The 23,237-nt window shown below is 46.5% G+C and overlaps 1 protein-coding gene and 1 pseudogene across 1 annotated transcript in view; one reads left to right on the top strand and one right to left on the bottom strand.

Moving 5' to 3' along the window:
* LOC149454796 (zinc finger FYVE domain-containing protein 26-like) overlaps positions 1-23,237 on the bottom strand; it is a gene marked incomplete at both ends in the record, with an annotated part of 198,750 nt that overhangs the window by 169,085 nt on the left and 6,428 nt on the right. Inside the window, one exon of the mRNA XM_089687070.1 lies at positions 342-431. Coding sequence (XP_089543196.1) covers positions 342-431 — 90 coding nt within the window. The remainder of the gene's footprint in view (positions 1-341; positions 432-23,237) is intronic.
* LOC149454797 (U2 spliceosomal RNA) lies at positions 18,745-18,865 on the top strand (annotated as a pseudogene).

Raw genomic sequence — 23,237 nt, 5'->3', positions numbered from 1 at the left:
ATAGATACGTTTTAAGCTGATGTCTAATGCACTAAGCCAGAACATAAAGAATTTTCATCTCTTTGAAGAGAGTGTTACTATAATTTCTGAACCATCATGTCTGCATAACAGTTGTTATTACAAACATTTCCTAATGGACAGTCTTGCAATGGCATGGAGGCAGGGATTTGTGTATATAACTTTTAATTAATTATGGTGTTTCCCAAGCTCCTGGGATGATCACTTTGTCGGCTGGCACTTCGTTTTTTGGGCTCCTAGGGCTGGCAAATTTCTGTGCATGGTCATAGTTTTCATACAATTCTTTGGACTAAAACATTTAAAACGGTTTTCTTAAATCTTACCTTCAAGGTTTGTTGGGGAACTTGATTTTTAAGATCTTGCAGCAGCAGAAGAAAGGCAGTTTCATCTTCAAAATTAAATAGCAGCGGATTCTAAAGTGCGAAAAATAGGATTTTATAGAACAATATACATTTACACATAAATAAAACTCCTTTTCCTTAACCACTTTTTACGCAGAACCAATTTCATATGAGGTATTTGATATGGTTTCCTGCTTTCCTTCTTTTACCTCTAATTCTTGTGCAAAGATGGTTTAATGCACCTAGATAAAGATGGATTTACTGCTTTTGAAAAGTAGTGTGTAGAATTTTAATTGAACATGCCATACACACTATATTCTTAGTTTGGTTGGGTTGACAAAATTGTGTCGCGGCAATACACACACACACACACACACACACACACACACACACACACACACACACACAATCATTCATCACTAAAGCAAAACTCCACCCAAAAGGGGAAGTTACACGTTTGCATCCTCCCCCTCCACGGTCACATTTGGCACTTTTTGGTAGGGGGGGTGGGGGTGGGGCGGGTACCTGGTTTTGATAGGTCAGATCACCGCGGTGATCTGAATTAAAGTTTGGCCCCCTCCTTTCCCCCCAAAACCTTCTGGGACACATCATAGTTCCCAAAAGTCTGCGGAACCATTCAAAGTGCAGCGTGGCTCGTACATGCTCAGTAGGAAACCAGCTGTGAAACTGCAAGACATTGTGTGAAACTAATAAGTGCTGCGCTAACGTGCTTTTAAATACTATACCTAAATTCTCCCATATGCAAAGCAACTATAAAAAAATAATTACAGTATAGTGAAAAGAACAACATTTTTAAAAAATGTGCATGAAGGAATGTCCATCTAGATCAAAAGTAGATCCACGACCTCTTTGTTTCCCGCTCCATCAACCTCCTAGCGATCACAGAAACCTGGATCCAGCCCACTGACTCTACCTCCCCTGCTGCACTCTCCTACGCAGGTCTCACCTGGACCCATTCACCCAGGCCTAACGGTCGTAAAGGTGGTGGGGTTGGTCTGCTCCTGTCACCGCAGAGCACCTTCCCAGTCCTCCCAAACCCCCCCTCCCTATCCTTCTCCTCCTTCGAGGCCCACTGCGTCCGACTATTCTCCCAAACCCCCCTGAAGATTGCTGTGATATACAGACCTCCTGGATACATATCCCGCTTCCTGGATGACTTTTCCTCCTGGCTACCCTTCTTCCTTTCCTCTGAGCTACCCACCATCATCCTTGGGGATTTCAACATCCCTGTCAACCTCGACAACCCAGACACATCCCATCTCCTCCACTTAACCTCCTCCTTTGCACTTGCACAGTGCATACAATCCACCACCCACTCCAACGGTAATATCCTTGATCTCGTCTTCTCCAACTGCTGCGCTCCCCTCAACCTCACTAACACTCCCTTCCCTCTCTCTGACCACAACCTGATTATCTTCTCTATCTCCTCGTCCTCCAACACCTACCCCTCCAAATGTCACACTACTACCAGCCTTAACCTCCGCAACCTTAACCCTGCCTCCCTCCACTCTGCAGCTGATCAACTCCACGACAGCATCCTACCCGTCCTGCCCCGACTTGGCTATGACTGCCTACAACAACGCGCTGTCAACAGCCCTTGACTCACTAGCGCCTTTAACCACATGCAACATCAGACCCCGACCGCTCCAGCCCTGGCAGACTGATCACACCAAAACCTTCAAACGACAGTCGTGCCCTGGAGCGACTATGGCGCAAAACCAAATCCCAACAAGCCTTCACCCGCTACAAATCTGCCTTCCACACCTACACCTCCTCCCTCCAGGCAGCCAAACAAGCCTACTTCCAGACCCTCATCAAGGCCCTCTCCTCCAATCCTCACTGACTCTTCTCCACCTTCTACTCTCTACGCTCTCCACCCCCACCTCCACCCAGCACCTCACTCACTGCCCTTGAGATTGCCAATCACTTCAAAAACAAGATTGACACAATTCGCAAGGACATCGCTGCAACTCACACGCCCTCTCAACCCGTCCCCTCTCACACAGCTACCCCCTCATCCCCCCTCTCCCTCGACATAACCCGCAGGGACTTCGTCGCTGCTCAAACTCCCTCCAACCCCGTTCCCCCTCACTCAACTACCCCCTCATCACCCCTCTCCCACGGCCCCACCACTGCTCTGACCTCCACTTCCACCCCACATTCCTCATACTGAAGCCCCCCCCCCCCAACACTCCGCACCTTTGACCTTACTACCATCGAGGAAGTCTCCAAGATCCTCTCTGATGCCCGCCTCACCACCTGCCCCCTCGACCCTATCCCCTCAACTCCTACGATCTCCCTCCCCCTCCATCCTACGCTTACCCCACATCTTTAATCTCTCCCTCTCCTCCGGCACTTTCCCCTCCCCTCTGAAACATGCACACATCACCCCCATACTTAAAAAGCCCTCCCTGGACCCCAATGACCCGAAAAACCTCAGACCCATCTCCCTGCTCCCATTTACATCTAAACTCCTTGAGCACCTAGTCTACACCCGCCTAAGCTCTCACCTCAACGACAACAACCTCCTCGATCCCCTACAGTCCGGCTTCCGTCCCCTACACTCCACCAAAACTGCCTTACTTAAACTCTCCAACGACCTGCTAACCGTCAAAGCTAATGGCCACTATTCAGTGCTCCTACTCCTTGACCTCTCTGCGGCTTTAGACACAGTCGACCACCCCCTCCTCCTCAAAAAACTACACTTCCTCGGCCTCAGAGATTCTGCTCTCTCCTGGCTCTCATCCTACCTGTCAAAACGCTCTTTCAGCGTTACCTATAATGTTACCACCTCCCCCTCACTCCCCCTCTCTGTTGGGGTCCCTCAAGGCTCTGTCCTCGGGCCCCTTCTCTTCTCCATCTACACCTGCTCCCTTGGACAACTCATACACTCTCACGGCTACAACTACCACCTCTATGCCGACGACACACAAATCTCTCAACCCCCCACCTCACCCCCTCGGTCTCTGCCCGAATTACACACCTACTGAGCGACATATCAGACTGGATGTCGCTCCACTTCCTTAAACTGAACCTCTCCAAAACCGAGTTTCTTGTCTTCCCCCCAGCCCAGACCCCACCCCCCATTGACTTCTCCATCATGTCCAACAACGCCACTATCAAACCCGCCCCGCAGGCCAGAGTACTTGGTGTCATTCTGGACTCCAACCTATTCTTCCAGCCCAGAGTCCAATCTTTAACAAACTCGTGCAGACTCCACCTCCGTAACATTGCCAAAATACGCACGTTCCTAACCCCAGAAACCACTAAACAGCTCATCCACTCCCTCATCATATCACGACTCGACTACTGCAACTCCCTCCTCACTGGCCTGCCTCGCTGCTGGCTATCCCCGCTTCAGTCGATCCTGAATACGGCTGCCAGACTTCACCTTTCCAACCGCTCCGTTTCCGCCACCCCCCTCTGCCAATCCCTCCACTGGCTTCCGATTGCGCAATGGATCAAATTCAAAATCCTAACACTGACGTACAAAGCTGTCCACCATACTGCCCCGTACTACATCTCTGACCTAATATCCAAGTACCGCCCAGCACGCACACTCCGCTCCTCACAAGACCTCCTCTCTAGTTCCCTGGTCTCCTCCTCCCATGCCTGCCTCCAGGACTTCTCCAGGGTGTCACCCATCCTCTGGAACTCCCTGCCCCAACCCATCAGATTATCACCTACTCTCCTCTCCTTTAGGCGCACCCTGAAAACCCATCTCTTCAGGGAAGCCTACCCCACCCCCTGCTAACCTGCCGACCTCCTCCACTCTTCCTACCACTCCATCTCCCACAGCTATCTCCTGTACCACTATCCCCTCCCTCCTAGATTGTAAGCTCCAAGGAGCAGGGCCCTCGATCCCCTCATGTTTTGCATTGTATTGGTATTGTTCTGTCACATGTTCTGTCCCCCTTTGTAATGTACAGCGCTGAGCGAACTATTGGGGCTTTATAAATACTGTATAATAATAATAATCAATTCTGCAGGATGTGTGGTTGTATCAAACACCAGAGTTCCACCTCCATGCTCCAAAATTAGCACTCAGTGAACCACCACCAGCTGTACTCTTAACATTACTGTTATGACCTCCCACAACGTGTTTGGTTATAAATGTTTTTAACCCACCAAGCAGATGAATATTTCCTCTCCACTGGCATTCACACCATCCATGATAGGGCTCTCCTTCTACTGCCTCTATTCTCCACCATGTAAACAAAATGCTTAAAAAAAAAAAAAAAAAAAAAAAAAAACAACTGGAGGGCTTAAAGCCTTACTAATCCCAAGACTCTGCATTCACTATATTCAGTCTACCACAGTACACAGAAATGCAATTATTTTAGTTAATATGAACTGCTAAATAACTTTTTTCATCAACAGTTAGAGCAGTCTTGTGACTTCTATCAGTGTTCAGCAGAGCACTGGTTAAAGCTTGTAGGAGTTTTGATTCTTCCCCAGTTTGTCTTATGAGGCTGCAGGACCACTGACCCTCTCTCTGGACAGTGCTGATTGGCCCTGTGCAGATCACCCTCCCAAAGAACAAAAAAAAACACAACCCTCTAGCAATACACACTAAACTGAGCACATGCAGCTTCCCCCAAAGGCTCTGTTCTATCAGCAGATTGGAACAAGATTCTATCAGGATTGGGGACAGTAGAAGGTCACAGGGAGAGAGGAAAGATCACAGAAGACAGGATTAACCTCTTAGGTTCCACAGTGAGTATAAAACATGCTTTACTGCATATAAAGACTGATTTTACAGTTGTGGGTTTAGTAACACTTTAATATTGTTTCCAGCTTCTGGGACTGTCAGCACTTTAGACCTCAGGTACTTTGCTGTCAAGCCTCAGCTGGGTGATGGAAGACTCGCCCCAGCACATAGGCTGAACGAGAGGAATCTAATAGGTTTCCCTATCCATGCTAAATAGTGTGGATGCAGAAATCTCCAAAGTCAGCTATCCAGGACACTCAAACAGTGACTACATCTGATTGGATGTGATCACGGTTCAGCTGGCAATTATCCACCTAGCTTCTTTGACAAATTGGAAAAAAAAAAAAATCGACCTGTGTCACACTGGGCTGCACCGACAATGCCATCCACAGCTCGAATGTCAGCTGACTAAGCAGCAATTGGTGAAATTTGAGGGTTAGGTCTTACACAATATATTTAGTAGTAAATATGGCTGCCCTGACAGCTCAAATCTTGACCAAAAAAATGGGAATTTATGTTACTCATCATAAAATTTTTCTGAGTTCATTGACAGGACACAGCTCTTCCATTCTCGACCACAGGGTTATAGTGTCACTGACAGGAGTATGATACTAGGCAGAATAGAAACACAGCACTGCCTATGGGCAGTTCTAGCTGGTATAAATCCCCTGTGCTCTTTGTACACTGCTTTGTGACTAATTGGCTTGCACTAAGAAAAAAAAAAAAAAATCAAAAAAAGAAGGAGTGGGCGCAGCGTAAGTCAATGAACTCAGTGAAAGGGATTTATGGCAAGTAGAAAAAAAAACAGTTCTCTTATGTTCATTGATGGACACAGCTCTTCTATTCTTTACCATAGGGATATCCCAAAGCAGTGCCTTAATGAGAGGTGGGCAAAAAAAAAAAAAAACACCCAGGAGCAACTGCCCAAACAATTCCCACTTCCACCCTCCCCAGAGAAACAAGGAACCCTGAACAGTGGCTCGGAAAACCCTGCGGCCAAAAAAAAGCATCTGAAGATTCAAGCACAAACCAGGTAGCAGCCTTGCAAACTCGACAGTCCCCAGATGACCTAAAATTCAAGGAGGTGCCAAATCACTCCAGTGGAAAGTGCCATAAATGGGGAAGGGAGGAGTCCAACTCAGTGAGGCATTCGCCAAAGCCAACAAGAGGATGTTGTAGCAGACAAGAACCACCCAGGCCTCATCCAAGGAGTGCAGCACAACACCCTCAGGATGCTGAGATTGTGAACAAAGAGAAAGCTGGGTAATGTCTTCCCGCAAGCAGAAATCTGACATCACCATCAGAGGGAGGAGACTCACAGGAGAAGACTGCTAGCTTTGACACCCACTGAGCGTTCGTGATGGTGACTAAGAAGGTGACTCCATGAGAGAGTAAGCAGAGCCAAATGCTGAAAAAAATAAAAAGAGCAGTAATAGACACAGCAGCGAACCCTGTGGACGAACCAAGGAAAGTGTAGCCAAGGGTCGGGGAAAGAAGAAGATTGCTAGGACAGAAACCTGGCCATTATTAGTACTCAAACCAGCTTACGTTCAATGCCCTGTTGGGGAAAAAAAAAAAAAGTTACACCCGAGCCACTGAGAAGGGTGGACACCCAGAAGCTCCCCCAGGTGAATTAAGCCCTATAGGTGCAATGATAACTCTTCTGAAAGGCAGACCTGCTCATCTGCAGATAGTAGGGGTCACAGAGCCCAGTTACTCCCATCCCCCAGAACCTGGCTCTAAATCCCCAAAAACTGTCAAAATCTGAGACAGCAAGGCAGGAAGAAAGATCGGTCCTTGGGGCAAAGGACCTTCCAAAAAGGGGGCGGCCGCCTGGAAACGTCCACAACCAGCCGAACCACATTTGTGTGCCAGGATCAACAATGCCAATCTGGGGCTACCAGAAAGACCAGATCCGTTTGGCCTCTACACTGCACAGCAGGAGGAAGAGCTTAAGCCACAATACTGTTCCCACAATGCCACCAACGCATCTGATGTGTCCGCCAGGGGACCTTTTGGTTTTCCCACAAACCTCAGTATAATCCTGTTGCAATGACACGCCAGAATGGTCCGCGTCCCCATAGGTAGCTATGCAGGAACATATCCTGGAGTAGAGACCACTGTCCCCAAACCAGCGTCAGACTGAGGTAATCTGACTGCAAATACGACACAAACACACACGGCAGAGAAACAGTATTTTAAGAAGTTTCATCCACCAAAGAATTTTTGAAGGTCTCCAGCACCATTGCCGCACACCTTGTGCTGCCCTGGTAGTTTCCATAGGCCATCACAGTGGAGCCATCTACATGGATCCCCACCAGTTGTCCTCTGAGAAAGTCCTTCCCTCACTCCAGATGAGATTCTTCCAGTGACCATTGACCCTGAGCCAAACTTATTCTTAGGGCACCCCCGTAGCCAAACAGGCTGGAATGTGTGATGACTAACTCCCAGTGAGAAGGGGGGGGGACTAGAACATTTCTGCCTTCAGGGACAATTTTCGGAGCCATCAGCCAGGGAAGGCCCAGTTAACCGATCCAGACAAAGAAGGATGTCCAGGGATGCGAACATGTGTCTCAAATTGGCAGGAGCTCCCTCTGAAGATTCCTCGTATGGGATTCACTTTCCAGGACAGCTTACGAGAGCTGAAAAACATGATCCACATTATAAAAAGCAAAAAGGAATCAGATAAAAAAAATCCTTAAACCCATAAAGAAAAAAAACCAGGGGCGGAAATTAGCACTGGCCTGGAAGATCCCTGGAAAGTGAGTTAACAGGTAATAACTCTGCCTTCCCAAGTTCCCATCTTGCAGGACGGCTTACAAGAGACAACTAAAAAGAACTACCTGATTAGGGCAGGACCACAGCTTGCAGCACCTTCCTCCTGAAGGCCTTGTTCTTGACTGGAGAGCAGGTTCAAACAGTAATGCTTTATGAAGGTTTGGAAGTTGGACCAGGTGGCTGCTTTGCAGATCTGAATAGGAGAAGCACCAGCCCTTTCAGACTAAGAAGTAGCTACTGTTCTATTTGAATGAGCCGCACTCTCAAAAGGCAGCACTATCAAAAATGCTCGATAAGCTCCTGAGATGACCAACTTCACCCACCTTCCAACTATGTTCTTTGAGGAATTCTTACCCTTGTTAGGTCCTGAGAATAGTACAAATTATAGGAGTTACGCCAATCCTTTGTGTGATCAATGTAGGCAGACAGGAACCTCCTTACATCTACCTTATTAAACTCTTCTATGCCATGCGTAGGCCCGCTGCAGAAGGAAGAGATAATCTCAGAGGATGAAAATCTGATGCAACTTTAGGTAAGAATGCAGGGTCTAAGCTCAGAATAAATTTTATCTGAAAGGATAATACAGCAAGGCTCTGAAATTGAAAGAGCATGTATTTTGCTGACTCTCCTAGTGGAAACAAAAGCCACCAAGAGCAGTTTTCAAGGTTAAGAATCTAGTTGTGCATTTCTCCAGTGGCTCAAAGGGTTCCTTACAGAAGCTCCTTAGGACAATAGGAAAGGTCCGATGACAGCCATTTAGAATGCCTTGATTTTTATTTGAGACCTATAGCGGTTAAAAACCTCTTAATCAATGGGTCCTCTGCCAAACTTCGATCCAGAAAATTAAAAAATGCTACAATATGTACTTTGAATGTGTTGAGGGCCGGGCTAAGATCTGCCCCACTTTGCAAAAGGTCTAAAACCATCAAGATAACAGGGCCTACAATTCTTTCATGAGCTTTATGCCAACTACAGAAACGTTTCAATGCTTTGTTGTAAATCATTAGTTGAAGCTTTCCTGCTCCCGAAGATGGTTTCTACCACTTTCTGAGACAATCCTTTACTCTTAAGCAGCTCCCCCTCAGAAGCCAGGCAGTCAGTGAAAGTTGGTCCAATGCTGGGTATGTCACCACACGCTGATGGATGAGGTCAGGGGTACAATGCAGTGTCCACGGTTCTGACAAACTTAGTTTAAGCAATCCAGTGAATCACACCCTTTTGAGCCAGTAAGGGGCTATTAGAATAACCTTTTCAGCCAAGTATTCTATCTTCCCGATTACCTTCGGAATTAGAGAGAACAGAGGAAATGTGTAAACAAGGTCTTCTCCCCAGGGCTGAGACTGAGCGAGTCTCTTTGTAAGGAAAATAACCGCTCCACCTTTCAGTTTTCTCTCGTAGATCAAATTATAGCTTTTCCCCATTTTTGTGAAAGCTGTTCGAAAATAATCTGATACAGGCTCCACTCATTCTGAATGATCGTCGTCCTGCTCAATCTGACAGGCATTTCTCCTCTCAGATGCACTGCTGACAACGACTCCAAGTTTTCTTCTAGCCACGTTAAGAGGTCTTCTGTGATAGCCATTAGACCCACGGCTCTTTTACCACCTTGTTTGTTGATGTAACAAAATAGTTGTGTTGTCGGGGGGGGGGGGGGGGGGGGGGAAGAAAACTGTGCTTCCTTTTACTGTAGCACTGAAAAGACCAGAGCTTCTAGAACTGCTCTCATCTCTTTTGCGTTGGATGACTTCTTGGACGATTGAGGGGTTCATGTACCCTGGGACCATTGATTGTGTTTGTTGTCATATCAAGGATGAGGAGTGAATTATTGTTATAATTATTGTTGTTGAGGCAAGAGTTTGCTAACTGATTTGGAATACAAAACACCTCTAAAAAAATTAATTTTCCTGCAGCAAAAAGTTTAACAGTTCTTTTACCAAAAAGAAGCATTTATTAGGTTCCAGCTACTCGCAACAGATGACAAAATCTAACAGAAGATTTGTAAATACTGCAGCAAACAGCAGCCCTCAGAGTCCCATTTAAAATACTTCATATCAAGCATAGAGAGACTGTACAATCCAGCATACAGTGGGGATCGAAAGTTTGGGCACCCCAGCTAAAAATTTGTATTAATGCGCATAAAAAAGCCAAGGAAAGATGGAAAAATCTCCAAAAGGCAACAAATTACAGATTAGACATTCTTATAATATGTCAACAAAAGTTAGATTTTATTTCCATCATTTACACTTTCAAAATAACAGAAAACAAAAAAAATGGCATCTGCAAAAGTTTGGGCACCCTGCAGAGTTAAGATCTTGTACTGCCCCCTTTGGCAAGTATCACAGCTTGTAAACGCTTTTTGTAGCCAGCTAAGAGTCTTTCAATTCTTGTTTGAGGTATCTTTGCCCATTCTTCCTTACAAAAGTCTTCCAGTTCTTTGAGATTTCTGGGCTGTCTGTCACGCACTGCTTTTTTAAGGTCTATCCATAGATTTTCAAATATGTTGAGGTCAGGAGATTGTGAAGGACATGGCAAAACCTTCAGTTTTCGCCTCTTGATGTAATCCCCCGTGGATTTCGAGGTGTGTTTAGGATCATTATCCATTTGTAGAAGCCATCCTCTCTTTAACTTCAGCTTTTTCACAGATGGCATCAAGTTACCATCCAAAATTTGCTGAACTTTTATTGAATCCATTTTTCCTTCTACTCGTGAGATGTTCCCTGTGCCACTGGCTGCAACACAACCCCAAAGCATGATTGATCCAACCCCATGCTTAACAGTTGGACAGAGGTTCTTTTCATTAAATTCTGTGCCCCTTCTTCTCCAAAACGTACCTTTGCTCATTTCGGCCAAAACGTTCAATTTTAACCTCATCGGTCCATAGAACTTGTTTCCAAAATGCATCAGGCTTGTCTATATGTTCATTTGCAAAGTTCAAACGATGATTTTTGTGGTGAGGACGTAGAAGAGGTTTTCTTCTGATGACTCTTCCATGAAGACCATATTTGTACAAGTATATCTTTATAGTGGAATAGTGTACCAGAACTCCAGTGTCTGCCAGATCTTTCTGGAGGGATCGTGCAGTCAAACGTGGGTTTTGAATTGTTTTTCCCACAATCCTGCGAGCTGTTCTGTCTGATATTTTTCTTGGTCTTCCATATCTTGCTTTAACTTCCACTGTTCCTGATGACTGCCATTTCTTAATTACATTCCGAACAGAGGATATTGACATCTGAAAACGTTTTGCTACCTTCTTATAGCCTTCTCCAGCTTTGTGAGCGTCAACTATTTTCAGTTTCAGTTTTCTAGACAACTGCTTAGAAGAACCCATGGTGCTGATTGTTGGGGCAAGGTCAGATGAGTCTGGGCATTTAAAACCTTTGAGATTGACATAACCTGGTCTTCCCAGATGATGATTGAGAACAATCAGTTGACACTGGCAGGTCTCAGCTTTGCAAAGGGGCAGTGCATGCTATAAATTCTGCAGGGTGCCCACCAAACTTTTGCAGACGCCATTTTTTTGTTTTCTGTTATTTTGAAAGTGTAAATAATGGAAATAAAATCTAATTTTTGTTGACATATTATAAGAATGTCTAATCTGTAATTTGATGCCTTTTGGAGATTTTTCCATCTTTCCTTGGCTTCTTTATGCACATTAATACAAATTTTTAGCTGGGGTGCCCAAACTTTCGATCCCCACTGTATGTCCAATCTATAATATGCACCTAGGTAGCTTAAATGCATACAATAACATGTTATCTACTAGGGCTGTGCTTCCATAATGATATTGCGTCAGCAATCAAAACATTTTCTTCATATACAGTGCCTTCCCCTCATCTAAAAACAGCTGATCAAACACTTTTTATCCTAACATGAAAAGGCCCTACTTTCATTTTACTGAAAGCAATTAAGGCCTACAATTAAGCTACAGTGTCTACAGCATCTGACCAATTAACATTTTTCTCATTACAGTTATACAGGCAACCATTATACAGGTACCGCTGGCCTGGCCAGTTTAGTAGAATTAGCATGGGAATAGCCTGCCAGCAGTTGTATCAATCTTCCCTTACATATGGGCACCCCCAACTCCATGAACTTGCATCTGTGGTGACTGCAGCCAGATTCTTCTGAGACCAGAAACAGCCTTTGACAGATTCTGTTGAATGAGCCACCACCTGATGGACTACTTCACGGACTTCCGGAACTTTCGCTACTGTTGCTAGAGATTCTCTTTCTGGCCATCCCAAACCACAGCATTAAGCTTTGAACGGGATTCATAGGAGACTGGGCCCACTGAACTCCCAGGATGGCCGTAGTCATCAGGCCCAATACCCTCATAAGATTCTTTATGGAGGATTGAGACTTCAGAAAAAGATTGGCATTTGCCGAAACAAGGTTTTATATCTTCTCCCCTGTGAGGAATATTTTGGACAATCATCCCAGGCTTTTAAGGTGGTTGATCATTAAAAAGGATAAGTAAGGATAAGATCACCTTTTAACAAATATTTTTTGTTTCTAGAGCCTCTGCACCAGCAATCAGCAGATGGTGCCATGAAGGTCTCCTGCAGACCTGTATCGTACAGGCAAGCAGATACTTACTGAGAGGAAGACTAAATTATCTACTACAGCGCTCCACACCGCCATGGTAGTCCATTGAGAACTACAAGCAGATAGCCACAAAGGGTGTTCTTGTTCACAAAATTCCTGTGAATGAGTGACGCAGCCGATCAAAAAGGTACTGACTTCCCAGAAGGCTTTTATTTCAAAAATGTGTGGAAAAGGAATCCACCATTTGCTTGCCCCTGGGGGCTGGGACTCATCACCCCCTGGTTTACCATGCTTTGCAGAAGGACAACTATAGCTGCAGATTTTGTTTAGTCTTTTGAAAGGGCTGTTAAAAATTTAAAAAAAAAAAAAAAATCTGTCTGGGGGTCTTCCGTCAAACTCTATCCTGTACCCCAAGGCAAGGAGATCCAGTATAAAAGTTGTTGCTGGTAATGCCTAGCCACTGTGTGAGAAACCTTTTTTTTCTTGCCCTCTTTGTTTTAGTGCCATCCTTTCTTCGGATCTTGCTTGCTGGCATCTTTATTTTGTGGACGGCTGAAGAGATGAAAATTCTTGCTTCTTAGGTATGGGAAATCTTTTTGTCCACAAATCTTTCATGGACAGATTCCAATTTTCCAGACAGAAGTTCCCTCAAAAAACAAATGCACACAACTTGGATTTTGAGGCAATGTCCCTGTTCCATGACAACCTGATTGCCCTTCTAGTTTCACTAATCAGAGCTGCAATTTCAGATTCTGTGGAGGCATCAGTGATATATGCCACAGCTTTATTTAGAGTAGGGAGCGCATCCAAGACTTCTTCCCTGGGGGTTGTCAATTTCCAGAAGTGAGAAAAGCTGCTTTAACCAGAGATCTAAAGTTCTTGTCACGCAGGTAGTGGCCAAAGCTGGTTTGAAGATCACTGAGCAGGCTTCCCATGCTCGCTTCAAATACTGTTTGGCCTACTCATCCATTGGATCTTCCAAAGAACCAGTATCTTCAAAAGGAAAGTTCTGACCTCTTAGACACCTTAGATAGAGAGTTGTCCAGTTTTGGACACTTATCCCATATCTCTAACATCCTCCTTGAAAGGGAACCTTCTTTAAGTTTTTGGGAAAAAAAGAAAAAAAAAATGCTTTTCTGGTTCCTTCCACCAACACAGAGCCATCTCTTTCAAAGTAGAATGAATGGGGAAGGTCCTGGCTTGCATAGATTAAAGGCCCGCAACCAGTTGGATCATTAACTGAGAGCTCATTTTCTTCCTCTCCTACTTCCAGCATGTCTTAAATTGCATTGAGCAAACCCTCGATCATCAGAAGGGAACAAAAATCTCTGAAATTTGGCGGCCTTCAGCTACCCTTCTTCAGATTCTGAGGCAGAATCACTACTCTTCTCTAATTCCTCTAGAGTGCCCTGCTTCTGGGGCAACTGTGTGGGAGTTTGCAGTCCAGACAGTTCCGTGGTTTTGGAAATTAGACCTAAACCTGAATGGTCATTCTTGGAGTGAACTGAAAAAAAAAAAAAAAAAAAAAGAAGAAAGAAGGGGGAGAAAGGGGAGAGCACACCAGAGGAAATGCGAGTTGTAACCAATCCCAGGGCTGCCTACCTGGACCGAGCATGCATGTAGTTCATCTAATCCTCAGATGAATGGGATGCCCCCCAGAATTTGCCCACCCTCTACAAGGAAAGAATCAAGTGTCAACCCCCTCAAAGACCACAAAGCCAAAAGAGAGATGGAAGAAACCGTAAGAAAAAAAAAAAACAAACAAAAAAAAAAAAAAAACTTCATGCCTCCTCCACCAGGTAGCAAGCAAAGAGAGGCGCCCCTGTCCCCTCTGTCTTACCATAGGGCCGGAGTGCACAGACATCTCCAGATCAGCACCCCCGCAAGCTGCTGCATCCATACTGCCTCCACACGCCAGGGAACAGACAAGATGGTGCCCACTGCTGCCTCCTCCAGCACCTTAAGTCCACTAGCGGGGATCCTGGCCTGGAATGTGACCTGGCCCCATCGGGGGGGCAAAGAGCCAGTGCAATTTGCTTGCTGTGGGGGACACCTGACAGGTGGGAGCAGCCAGGAGGCACGGCAGGGGGACTCGAAAAGGAGGAGGATCCGGGCTGATCTGTGCAAAACCTCTACACACAGCAGGTAAGTATAGACATGTTTATTTTTAAAAAACATTTTTTAGAATCACTTTAAAATAGTGGATTTTGGTACACTAGCCAGAAGAGCAATGCAGTATTCAAGTCAGAAGAACACAAAATGTATGGATCAGCTTTTCAGCTACAGTGTATGATAACATAGGACACAGCCAAGCAAGTGGGGAAAAAAACAAAACAAAAAAAAAAACACATTTTGTACATGTGACAAAAGGTTAAGCTAGCGTCAAATATCATCCCTAGATTTGTCAATTTAGACTGAAGTTCAAGTACAGTGCCATCAATAGATAGGCTACTGGGACTGGCCTTCCACAACTGATGGGGGGTGCCAATAAGCAGGACTTGTCACAGTTTAATTGAAGGAAATTATGGGCCATCCAAGTTTTTATATTTCAAATAGTTAAACAGGAAAGAAGCAGCCCATGTTGAATCCGGTTTAGTGTAAGCATGCATCTCAGGGTCATCATCATAGAAGTGATACTTTAACCCAAGTGATCTAAACAGTTGGCGGAGTGGAAACATGTAAATGCTAAAGAGTAAGGAACCCAAGATTGAGCCCTGAGGAACACCATACTCAACTGCACAGACTTCAGACTGAAATCCGCCAAGAGAAACAAAAGTGACAGCAATCAGTAAGATATGACTTAATCCATTTCAGCGCCAATTCTGAGACTCCAAAAATTGAAGATGAGAGAGTAAAAGATTGTGGTCTACAGGATAAAAAGGCAGAACTAAGATGCAGTAGAATATTTAGTGAGCCAGAATCAGAAGCCAACGGAAAGTCGTTCGTGATTTTGGCCAAGGCGGTTTCTGCGCTGTGCAGTTGCTGAAAACCAGATTGGAGGGGTTCAAATAAGTTATTTAAAGCCAGGAGATTATGCAACAGATATTACAACTCGCTAGAGGATCATAGCAAGAAAGGTAGGTTATATATGGAGCAAAAGTGGTTTAAGTTGTCCAGAGTCATGTTGGGGTTTTTTTGGCACTAGGGTGATCGCAGCAGTTTACAGGATCGTTGGTACAAAACCGGTGCTAAGGGAGTCATTTATGATATTGAGAATAATGGGGCATAGTGAACTAAAACAGCATTTAAAAAAATGGGTGGGGATAGGATCAAGTATACAGGTGGAAGATTCATATTACAGATCAATTTAATCAGAGGTGCAGACTCGAGTTGAAAAAAGTGGGAGGGAAAAGAACCAATAAAAAACTTGGTGGGTCAGGAAGTGATATGGAAGAAACATGGGGGTGGGGTAAAAATTTGATGCCATATTTTGTCAATTTTTTTGACCAGGTGGCTGCACTGCAAATCTGTTCCCAGGAGGCCCCCCTGCTTTTTCCTCCCAGGATGTGGCCATAGCCCTGGCTGAATGAGGTTTTACCTTTGCTGGTGCAGGAAACCCTGAACTCATAAGCTAAGGCAATAGTTTGTCTGATCCACCTGGAGACCTTAGAGGCTTGAAGTCCCTTCCTTGGTCCAGCATAAGAAATTAGCAGATCAGATCTTTGGCCCTATGCAGATAAGCGAGGAGACATCTCCACACATCAGAACGGTGGAATTTCTCTTTTGCGTTCCTGGGATTAACACAGGATACAGGAAATAACTTTGCCTTCCTTCTATTAGATAAAGAAGCTATCTTGGGCAGGTGCATCAGATCTGGCCTAAGGGTGACCTGGGGGAATCTGGCAGGATCAAGAAAAAGGGTTCTTTGACTGGCAAATTTTGTAGGTCTCCACCTCTTTTAGCCGTGGTGATAACCAACAAAAAAGATGATTTTAAAAAGTCAAAAACTTAAAAGGGAACCTCCTCTATTGGTTGCTTTGATAAGGCTTCTAGCACTCTGGTCAGATCCCACAGCGGAATCCTCTCTTTTGTGGCTGGCGTAATTCTCTCTGGCCACCAAAAACCATTTAACAAAAAGGTTCTCCAGCTAATCTAGTGTCCAGAAAAACTGAAAGTGCAGCAATTTGTATTCAAAGGGTGATAACTGCCATTCCTCTCTCAACAGCATCCTGGAGAAACTCAACGATTATAGGAACAGAGATAGGAGGATAAAAGTTGCCATTTGCACCATGAACAAAAGATTTTCCATAATTTTGAGTACATTTTCCTGGTTACAGGCTCTTACAGGAGGGTGTCTCTGTCAGAACAACCCTTACTCTTTAGGATCTGGCATTCACTAGCCAGGATGTCAATTGGAAGAACTCCAGCTTGGGGTGAAGCACCGTCAGACCAAGGCCTGAAAGACCTTAGAGTTTAGCTCCCAATCCCCCTGTCTGATCGGCAGGCAACTGAAGAAGTCTGCCTCATGGTTGCTTGTCCCTTTTATAGGAACCTTCCCTTCAGCCCAACCCAGGATTTCCTTAGGTAGTTCCAGATGTCTGGATCTGGTTCCACCCTGATGGTTCAGGTAGGCAACAGTGATCGCATTGTCGGAGCTGACCTGAATCTCCCTGCCCGAGATACTGTTCTTGAAAGCCTTCAAGGCTTTGCCTACCGCTCTGAGCTTCTTGAAGTTGGATGAAGACTGGGAAATCACCGTGTTCCAAGGACCTTGGGAATTGGCATCCTCCAAGTGAGCACCCCACCCCCAGGAGCTTGCATCTGTGACCACTTTTAGGGGGTACCACTGGGCCCTGGGAATGCCTTCTTGCAGACTGCTAGGGGTTACCCACCATTCTAGTGAGGATTTTAACTGTGGAGGGAAGACTAACCTTTCGTCCAGGGAATTTTTTTTTCCCATGTCCCAGCAGAAGGAAGGACTGCAGGTCTCTTGAGTGGAATTGTGCCCACACTAATGCTGGGATGGCTGCCAACATCAGACCCAGCACCCTCAAGACCTCCCTTGGGGAGCTATTGGGTCCCTCACTGAAGGTACTATCTTCTGCATCTTGTCCCTTGGTAGAAAGTTTCTGAACTCGTGTCCAACACGTAGCCTAAAAGGTTCGACCTGCTCCGGCTCTAGAGAGGTTTGCTGTATGCTCACTATCCAGCCCAGAGACTCCAGGGTGGTAATCATCCTTCCCATGTCTGGTTTCACCTGGACAGCAGAGAGACCAAAGATTAGAAGATCGTCTAAATAGGGAATCAGGGATATCCCCTGAAGGTGCAGGAGTGCCCCTGCTTCAGCATGGATTTTTGTAAAAATCCTTGGGACTGGCCACTAGTCCAAAAGGAAGAGCCCTGAACGGCCAGTGGATCGTTTCTTCCCCGATTACTATTGCAAACCTTAAAGTATGCCTGATGTTTTAAATAAAGTGGGCCATGCAAATAGGCATCCTTGAGGTCCAGATTAGTCATAAAGGCCTTTCTCAGGAATACGCTCCATGGAAAATCTTTTGTACTCCAAGAATCTGTTCAGGTTTTTGAGGTTTATAATTAGGTGGTATTTTCCTGAAGGTTTGCAAACAAAATACGTGCGAATAAAATCCCTGGTATTGTTGGTTTTTGGGTAAGGGTACAACCACCAATTGTTGCGCCAACTTCTGAACTCCTTCCAAGAGAGCTTCCCTCTTCAAGGAGTCCCGAGGAAGGCAGGTTAGGGTGATCATTTGTGGCGGCCTTGACGAGAACTCCAGGCAATAGCCCTCTCTCGTAGTAGTTGGCATATGTAGGCACTGTGAGATTTTCTCCCACTGGGAGGCAAAATGTGGCAGGCAGCCTGTAAGAAGGAATGAGCCTGAAGGTTAGTTCAGCCCTCTCTGGCCTCCCTATCCTAATCCTGGAGTCACTGGGTTTCTTTAGTGCTGGTGTCTGGGGAGGAAAAACAGCAAACTGCTCCTTTGCTTTCCCCTCCCATTGCCCAATTTCTTATTTGGTTCCCTTTTGGCCATCTGTTGGTTCTGCCCTGAGGAGCCACAAAAAACCCTCCTGAAAAAAAAAAAGCAAAAAAATAAAAAAAAAAAACACATTTTTCCCTCTTAGGTTTAACTGGGAATTTCTTCCCCCCCTTCTCAGAGGACCTGGACAACACATTGTCCAACCCTTGGCTGAACAGTAGGGAGTCTTCAAAAAGTGGAGAGAGCACATAGTTTACCTTTTGCAATCAAGTCACCTTCCCATGCTTTAACCTAGACAGCCCTTCTGGCTGAACGAATGAGTGCGGCTGTTTTAGCTGAGGCTTTAACAGCTTCGACCACAGCATCTGCCAGGTAGGCTGCTGCCTTCCCTACCTTTGCTTCTCGGCGTTTTGGCTGAGATCAAGTGTAGTATCTGTTTTTATCAGTGTCTAGTAGGGGTTCTCCACCATCATTCTTGCTTGAAGGCAAGGATGGCTGGCTGTATAGTACCCCTACTCGTATGATGGGGGCTCTGAAAGTTAGTACTGGCTCGAAGAGAAACGCCCACAGGCTGTTGAGGCAAGGGAGTAATATTCCTGGGAAAGCTGGAGGGGCCCAGTTCCTCCTGATTTGAATGAGCCTTCCTTGTCTGGCCAGGGAGGCAGTGAGTCTGCGGAGCAGTGCCCAGAGAGTGTTCGCCTCAGGGGTGCTCTTAGTAACACATGGAAGTGGGAACCCGTAAGAAAAGTGCACATGGTCACTGTTCCAAACACTTTTTCTGCACTGTGCCTTTTAGAGAAAGGCATTTTTTTTTTGCTACAGACCTCAGGGCCTAGCCAGTGCACAATTGCACGGCCACTTATTTTTTATGTATTTATTTTCTCCCACCGTTTTGTCATCTTTGACTTTTGTGTGTTTTTTTTCCAGGGGCCTTCTCTTGTGAGTCCTCGGGCCTTCCCTGGAGTCTAGGGGGAGGATGCGTGACCATTAGGTTCCTTCCTCCCCTATTCCTGAGGGGTCTCTTTCGGGAGAACTCCCTGACCTAGTACTTGGTGGTTGGCTTCAGCTAGCCACAAGGAGAGGGGGTCCACCAGGTCTTTTGGCTAGGTGGACTATGTGGAAAGCTTAAAGAATCTATCTTCCTCCTCTTTAAAAGGGGAACCTTCTTTTCCAAGTCTTAGTTCTGACCATTCTCCTTTCAGGATCATTCCATTCTTGTAGGATTAAATCCTTTAGGGATTGGTGGAAGGTGAGCATCCTAGCATGGGCCTTACCTAGGGCCATCTTGGCCCGCTCTTCCCCTCAAGAAAGGCACTCACCGAGCCCTGACTTGGACTTGCCCTCAGTCACTGATGCAGTCATCCCTTCCTCCTTCTCCATGAGGTGGTTTCGCCTGGTCTCCACTTCAGAAGCCAGGTGTACTGTCCTGGACTGTCAGCCGATCACTGTGAACCGCCCTGCTGTCCTCCTCACACCTCCAGCATCTCTTAAGCCCTTTTGTGGACTACACCTTGTTCCTGGCCCCGCCAACTTCCGGTCATGCAGCCGAAAGAACCTGCTGATGCCAGAACGAGGCTTGGGGTGCATGCCCTCCTTCCTGCTTCACATAATCCACTGAGCACTGGAGAACCATTTGGGGGAAGTGAGACTGCAGCTAGGTGGTGTTTCAACACACTACAGTGACGGTCACACTCCCCTGAGACTGGATCGCTGATTCCAACTGGGGGTGACCTGTGAGAAGGAACGAGCCTGAAAGTTAGTTCAGCACTCTCCGGCCACCCTATTTCTGCCTCACACGGGTACCATCTGACCCTCCCCGGTCTTCTGGTCACAAAAACGACAAACGTTCCATTGTAGAGAAAAAACACAATCAATACAGGAGGGCAAGGGGAAGGGGTTTCTGTAACTCTTCTGGGTCCACAAGAGATACAGAAACACTTTTTCATCATTAGGAAAACACAATCTATCCTTGTGGCTAACAGAAGCTGGTGTCTTAAAAAAAAAAAAAAAAAAAAAAAAGACTTGAAAAGCTTAGCACAAATAAATCCCCAGGTCCAGATGGTTAACAACTGAAAGACCTCAAAGAACTTAGTCAGGCTATAGCCAGTTCATGATTCCTAATTTTTTGGACAGCTTACTGACAGGAATGGTAGCAGCTGATTGGCGAAAAGCCAACATAGTACAAATATTTTAAAAAGGGCAGATATATATTCGTGGAAACTACAGGCCAGTCAGTTTAACATAGATGGTATGTAAACTATTGGAGGGGATTATAAGGGACTATATCAAAGAACTTGCAAATGAAAACAGTATCATTAGTAGTAATCCGCAATTTATGAATGATCGTACTTGCCAAACAAATCTGTTAATTAGAGATGAGCGAAGAAATGAAAAATTCGATTCGACTGATTCGGCGAATTCGTGGACAATATTCGATTCGAGTCGAATAAATTCGCTGTGAATTTAACTTAAAAAAGGGTGTTTCTAGGCTTCAGAGAGACTTAATATTAGTGCAGAACACTGTACCTTTAATTTAAATGCCCTTGGAGTCTGCTGGGGAAGAGAAATAATACTGTCTGTCAGTATGACATGCAGATGAGTGCCGTCGATCTTAGAATCACTGCACACTTCACTCCTTTGGCCAGTCACGGGGCCAAAACCAGTGTTTGGAGCCACAGTGTGGCGGTGGAGGCAGCAGCAATGGGAGGCCATACAGCAACCTATGACAAAATGGAAACCAGCAGGAGCGTGAGGAGACCTGAAAGTGGCACATGGCAGAGTGGGAGCAATGGGAGGCGGTACAGGGACCCAGGTCACACTGTGGGCCCAGCAGCAGCGTGACCAGGCGGTACGGGGGCCCATGGCCGATATGGGGCTTGGTGGCACCTATGGAAGGCCTGTAATCTGCCAGCAACCTATGACAAAATGGACAACCGCAGGAGTGTGAGGAGATTTCAAAGTGGCACATGGCAGAGTGGAAGCAATGGGAGGCCGTACAGGGACCCAGGTCACACTGTGGGCTCAGCAGCAGCGTGACCAGGAGGTACGGGGGCCCATGGTCGATATGGGGCCTGGCGGCACCTATGGAAGGCCGCTAATCTGCCAGCAACCTATGACAAAATGGACAACCGCAGGAGTGTGAGGAGATTTCAAAGAGGTACATGGCAGAGTGGAAGCAATGGGAGGCCGTACAGGGACCCAGGTCACACTGTGGGACCAGCATCAGCGTGAACAGGCGGTACGGGGGCCCATGGCCGATTTGACCTCATTCATCCCATAGTCCTGCCGACTCACGAATAGCGTGGCCTCCTCAAAGGGCCTGAGCAAGCGCAGGTGTCACACATGAGCTGACAATGGCTGACATCTAAGTTACACAGGGAGTACCTTTATCCGCTTTTAACATCAGGAAATCTGTGATGGCCTTTAGCTGTTCGTAAAGGCGGTCTAACATATGTAGGGTTGAATTACACCTTGTTGCAACGTCACAGCATGAGGAGTCGGTACGGGGGCCCATGGCAGATTACATGTCTGGCAGCAGCAATGGGAGGCCCGTAATCTGCCAGCACCCTATGTCAAAAAATTCAACACACCAGCAGTGTGAAGAGACCTGAAAGTGGCACATGGCAGCAGAGTGTGGCGATGGAGACAGCAGCAATGGGAGGCCGTACAGGGACCCATGAGAGACTCTAGACTTGGCAGCAGCATGAGGAGGCGGTTTATAGGGGCCCATGGCAGATTAGGGGCCTGGCAGCAGCTATGTGAGGCCCGTAATCTGCCTGCACCCTATGTCAAAAAATTTAACACACCAGCAGTGTGAAGGAGACCTGAAAGTGGCACATGGCAGCAGAGTGTGGCGATGGAGACAGCAGCAATGGGAGGCCGTACAGGGACCCATGAGAGACTCTGGACTTGGCAGCAGCATGAGGAGGCGGTATATAGGGGCCCATGGCAGATTAGGGGCCTGGCAGCAGCTATGTGAGGCCCGTAATCTGCCTGCACCCTATGTCAAAAAATTTAACACACCAGCAGTGTGAAGAGACCTGAAAGTGGCACATGGCAGCAGAGTGTGGCGATGGAGACAGCAGCAATGGGAGGCCGTACAGGGACCCATGAGAGACTCTAGACTTGGCAGCAGCATGAGGAGGCGGTTTATAGGGGCCCATGGCAGATTAGGGGCCTGGCAGCAGCTATGTGAGGCCCGTAATCTGCCTGCACCCTATGTCAAAAAATTTAACACACCAGCAGTGTGAAGGAGACCTGAAAGTGGCACATGGCAGCAGAGTGTGGCGATGGAGACAGCAGCAATGGGAGGCCGTACAGGGACCCATGAGAGACTCTGGACTTGGCAGCAGCATGAGGAGGCGGTATATAGGGGCCCATGGCAGATTAGGGGCCTGGCAGCAGCTATGTGAGGCCCGTAATCTGCCTGCACCCTATGTCAAAAAATTTAACACACCAGCAGTGTGAAGAGACCTGAAAGTGGCACATGGCAGCAGAGTGTGGCGATGGAGACAGCAGCAATGGGAGGCCGTACAGGGACCCATGAGAGACTCTGGACTTGGCAGCAGCATGAGGAGGCGGTATATAGGGGCCCATGGCAGATTAGGGGCCTGGCAGCAGCTATGTGAGGCCCGTTATCTTGCAGCACCCTATGTCAAAAAATTAAACACACCAGCAGTGTGAAGAGACCTGAAAGTGGCACATGGCAGCAGAGTGTGGCGATGGAGACAGCAGCAATGGGAGGCCGTACAGGGACCCATGAGAGACTCTGGACCTAGCAGCAGCATGAGGAGGCGGTATATAGGGGCCTATGGCAGATTAGGGGCCTGGCAGCAGCTATAGGAGGCCCGTAATCTGCCAGCACCCTATGTCAAAAAATTAAACACA

Source organism: Staurois parvus, unplaced genomic scaffold (genome assembly GCF_062004578.1).
Source record: "Staurois parvus isolate SC_StPar_1 unplaced genomic scaffold, SC_StPar_1.0 ptg000416l, whole genome shotgun sequence".
NCBI classification, from domain to species: domain Eukaryota; kingdom Metazoa; phylum Chordata; class Amphibia; order Anura; family Ranidae; genus Staurois; species Staurois parvus.
This window is presented reverse-complemented; position numbering and strand designations above follow the sequence as displayed.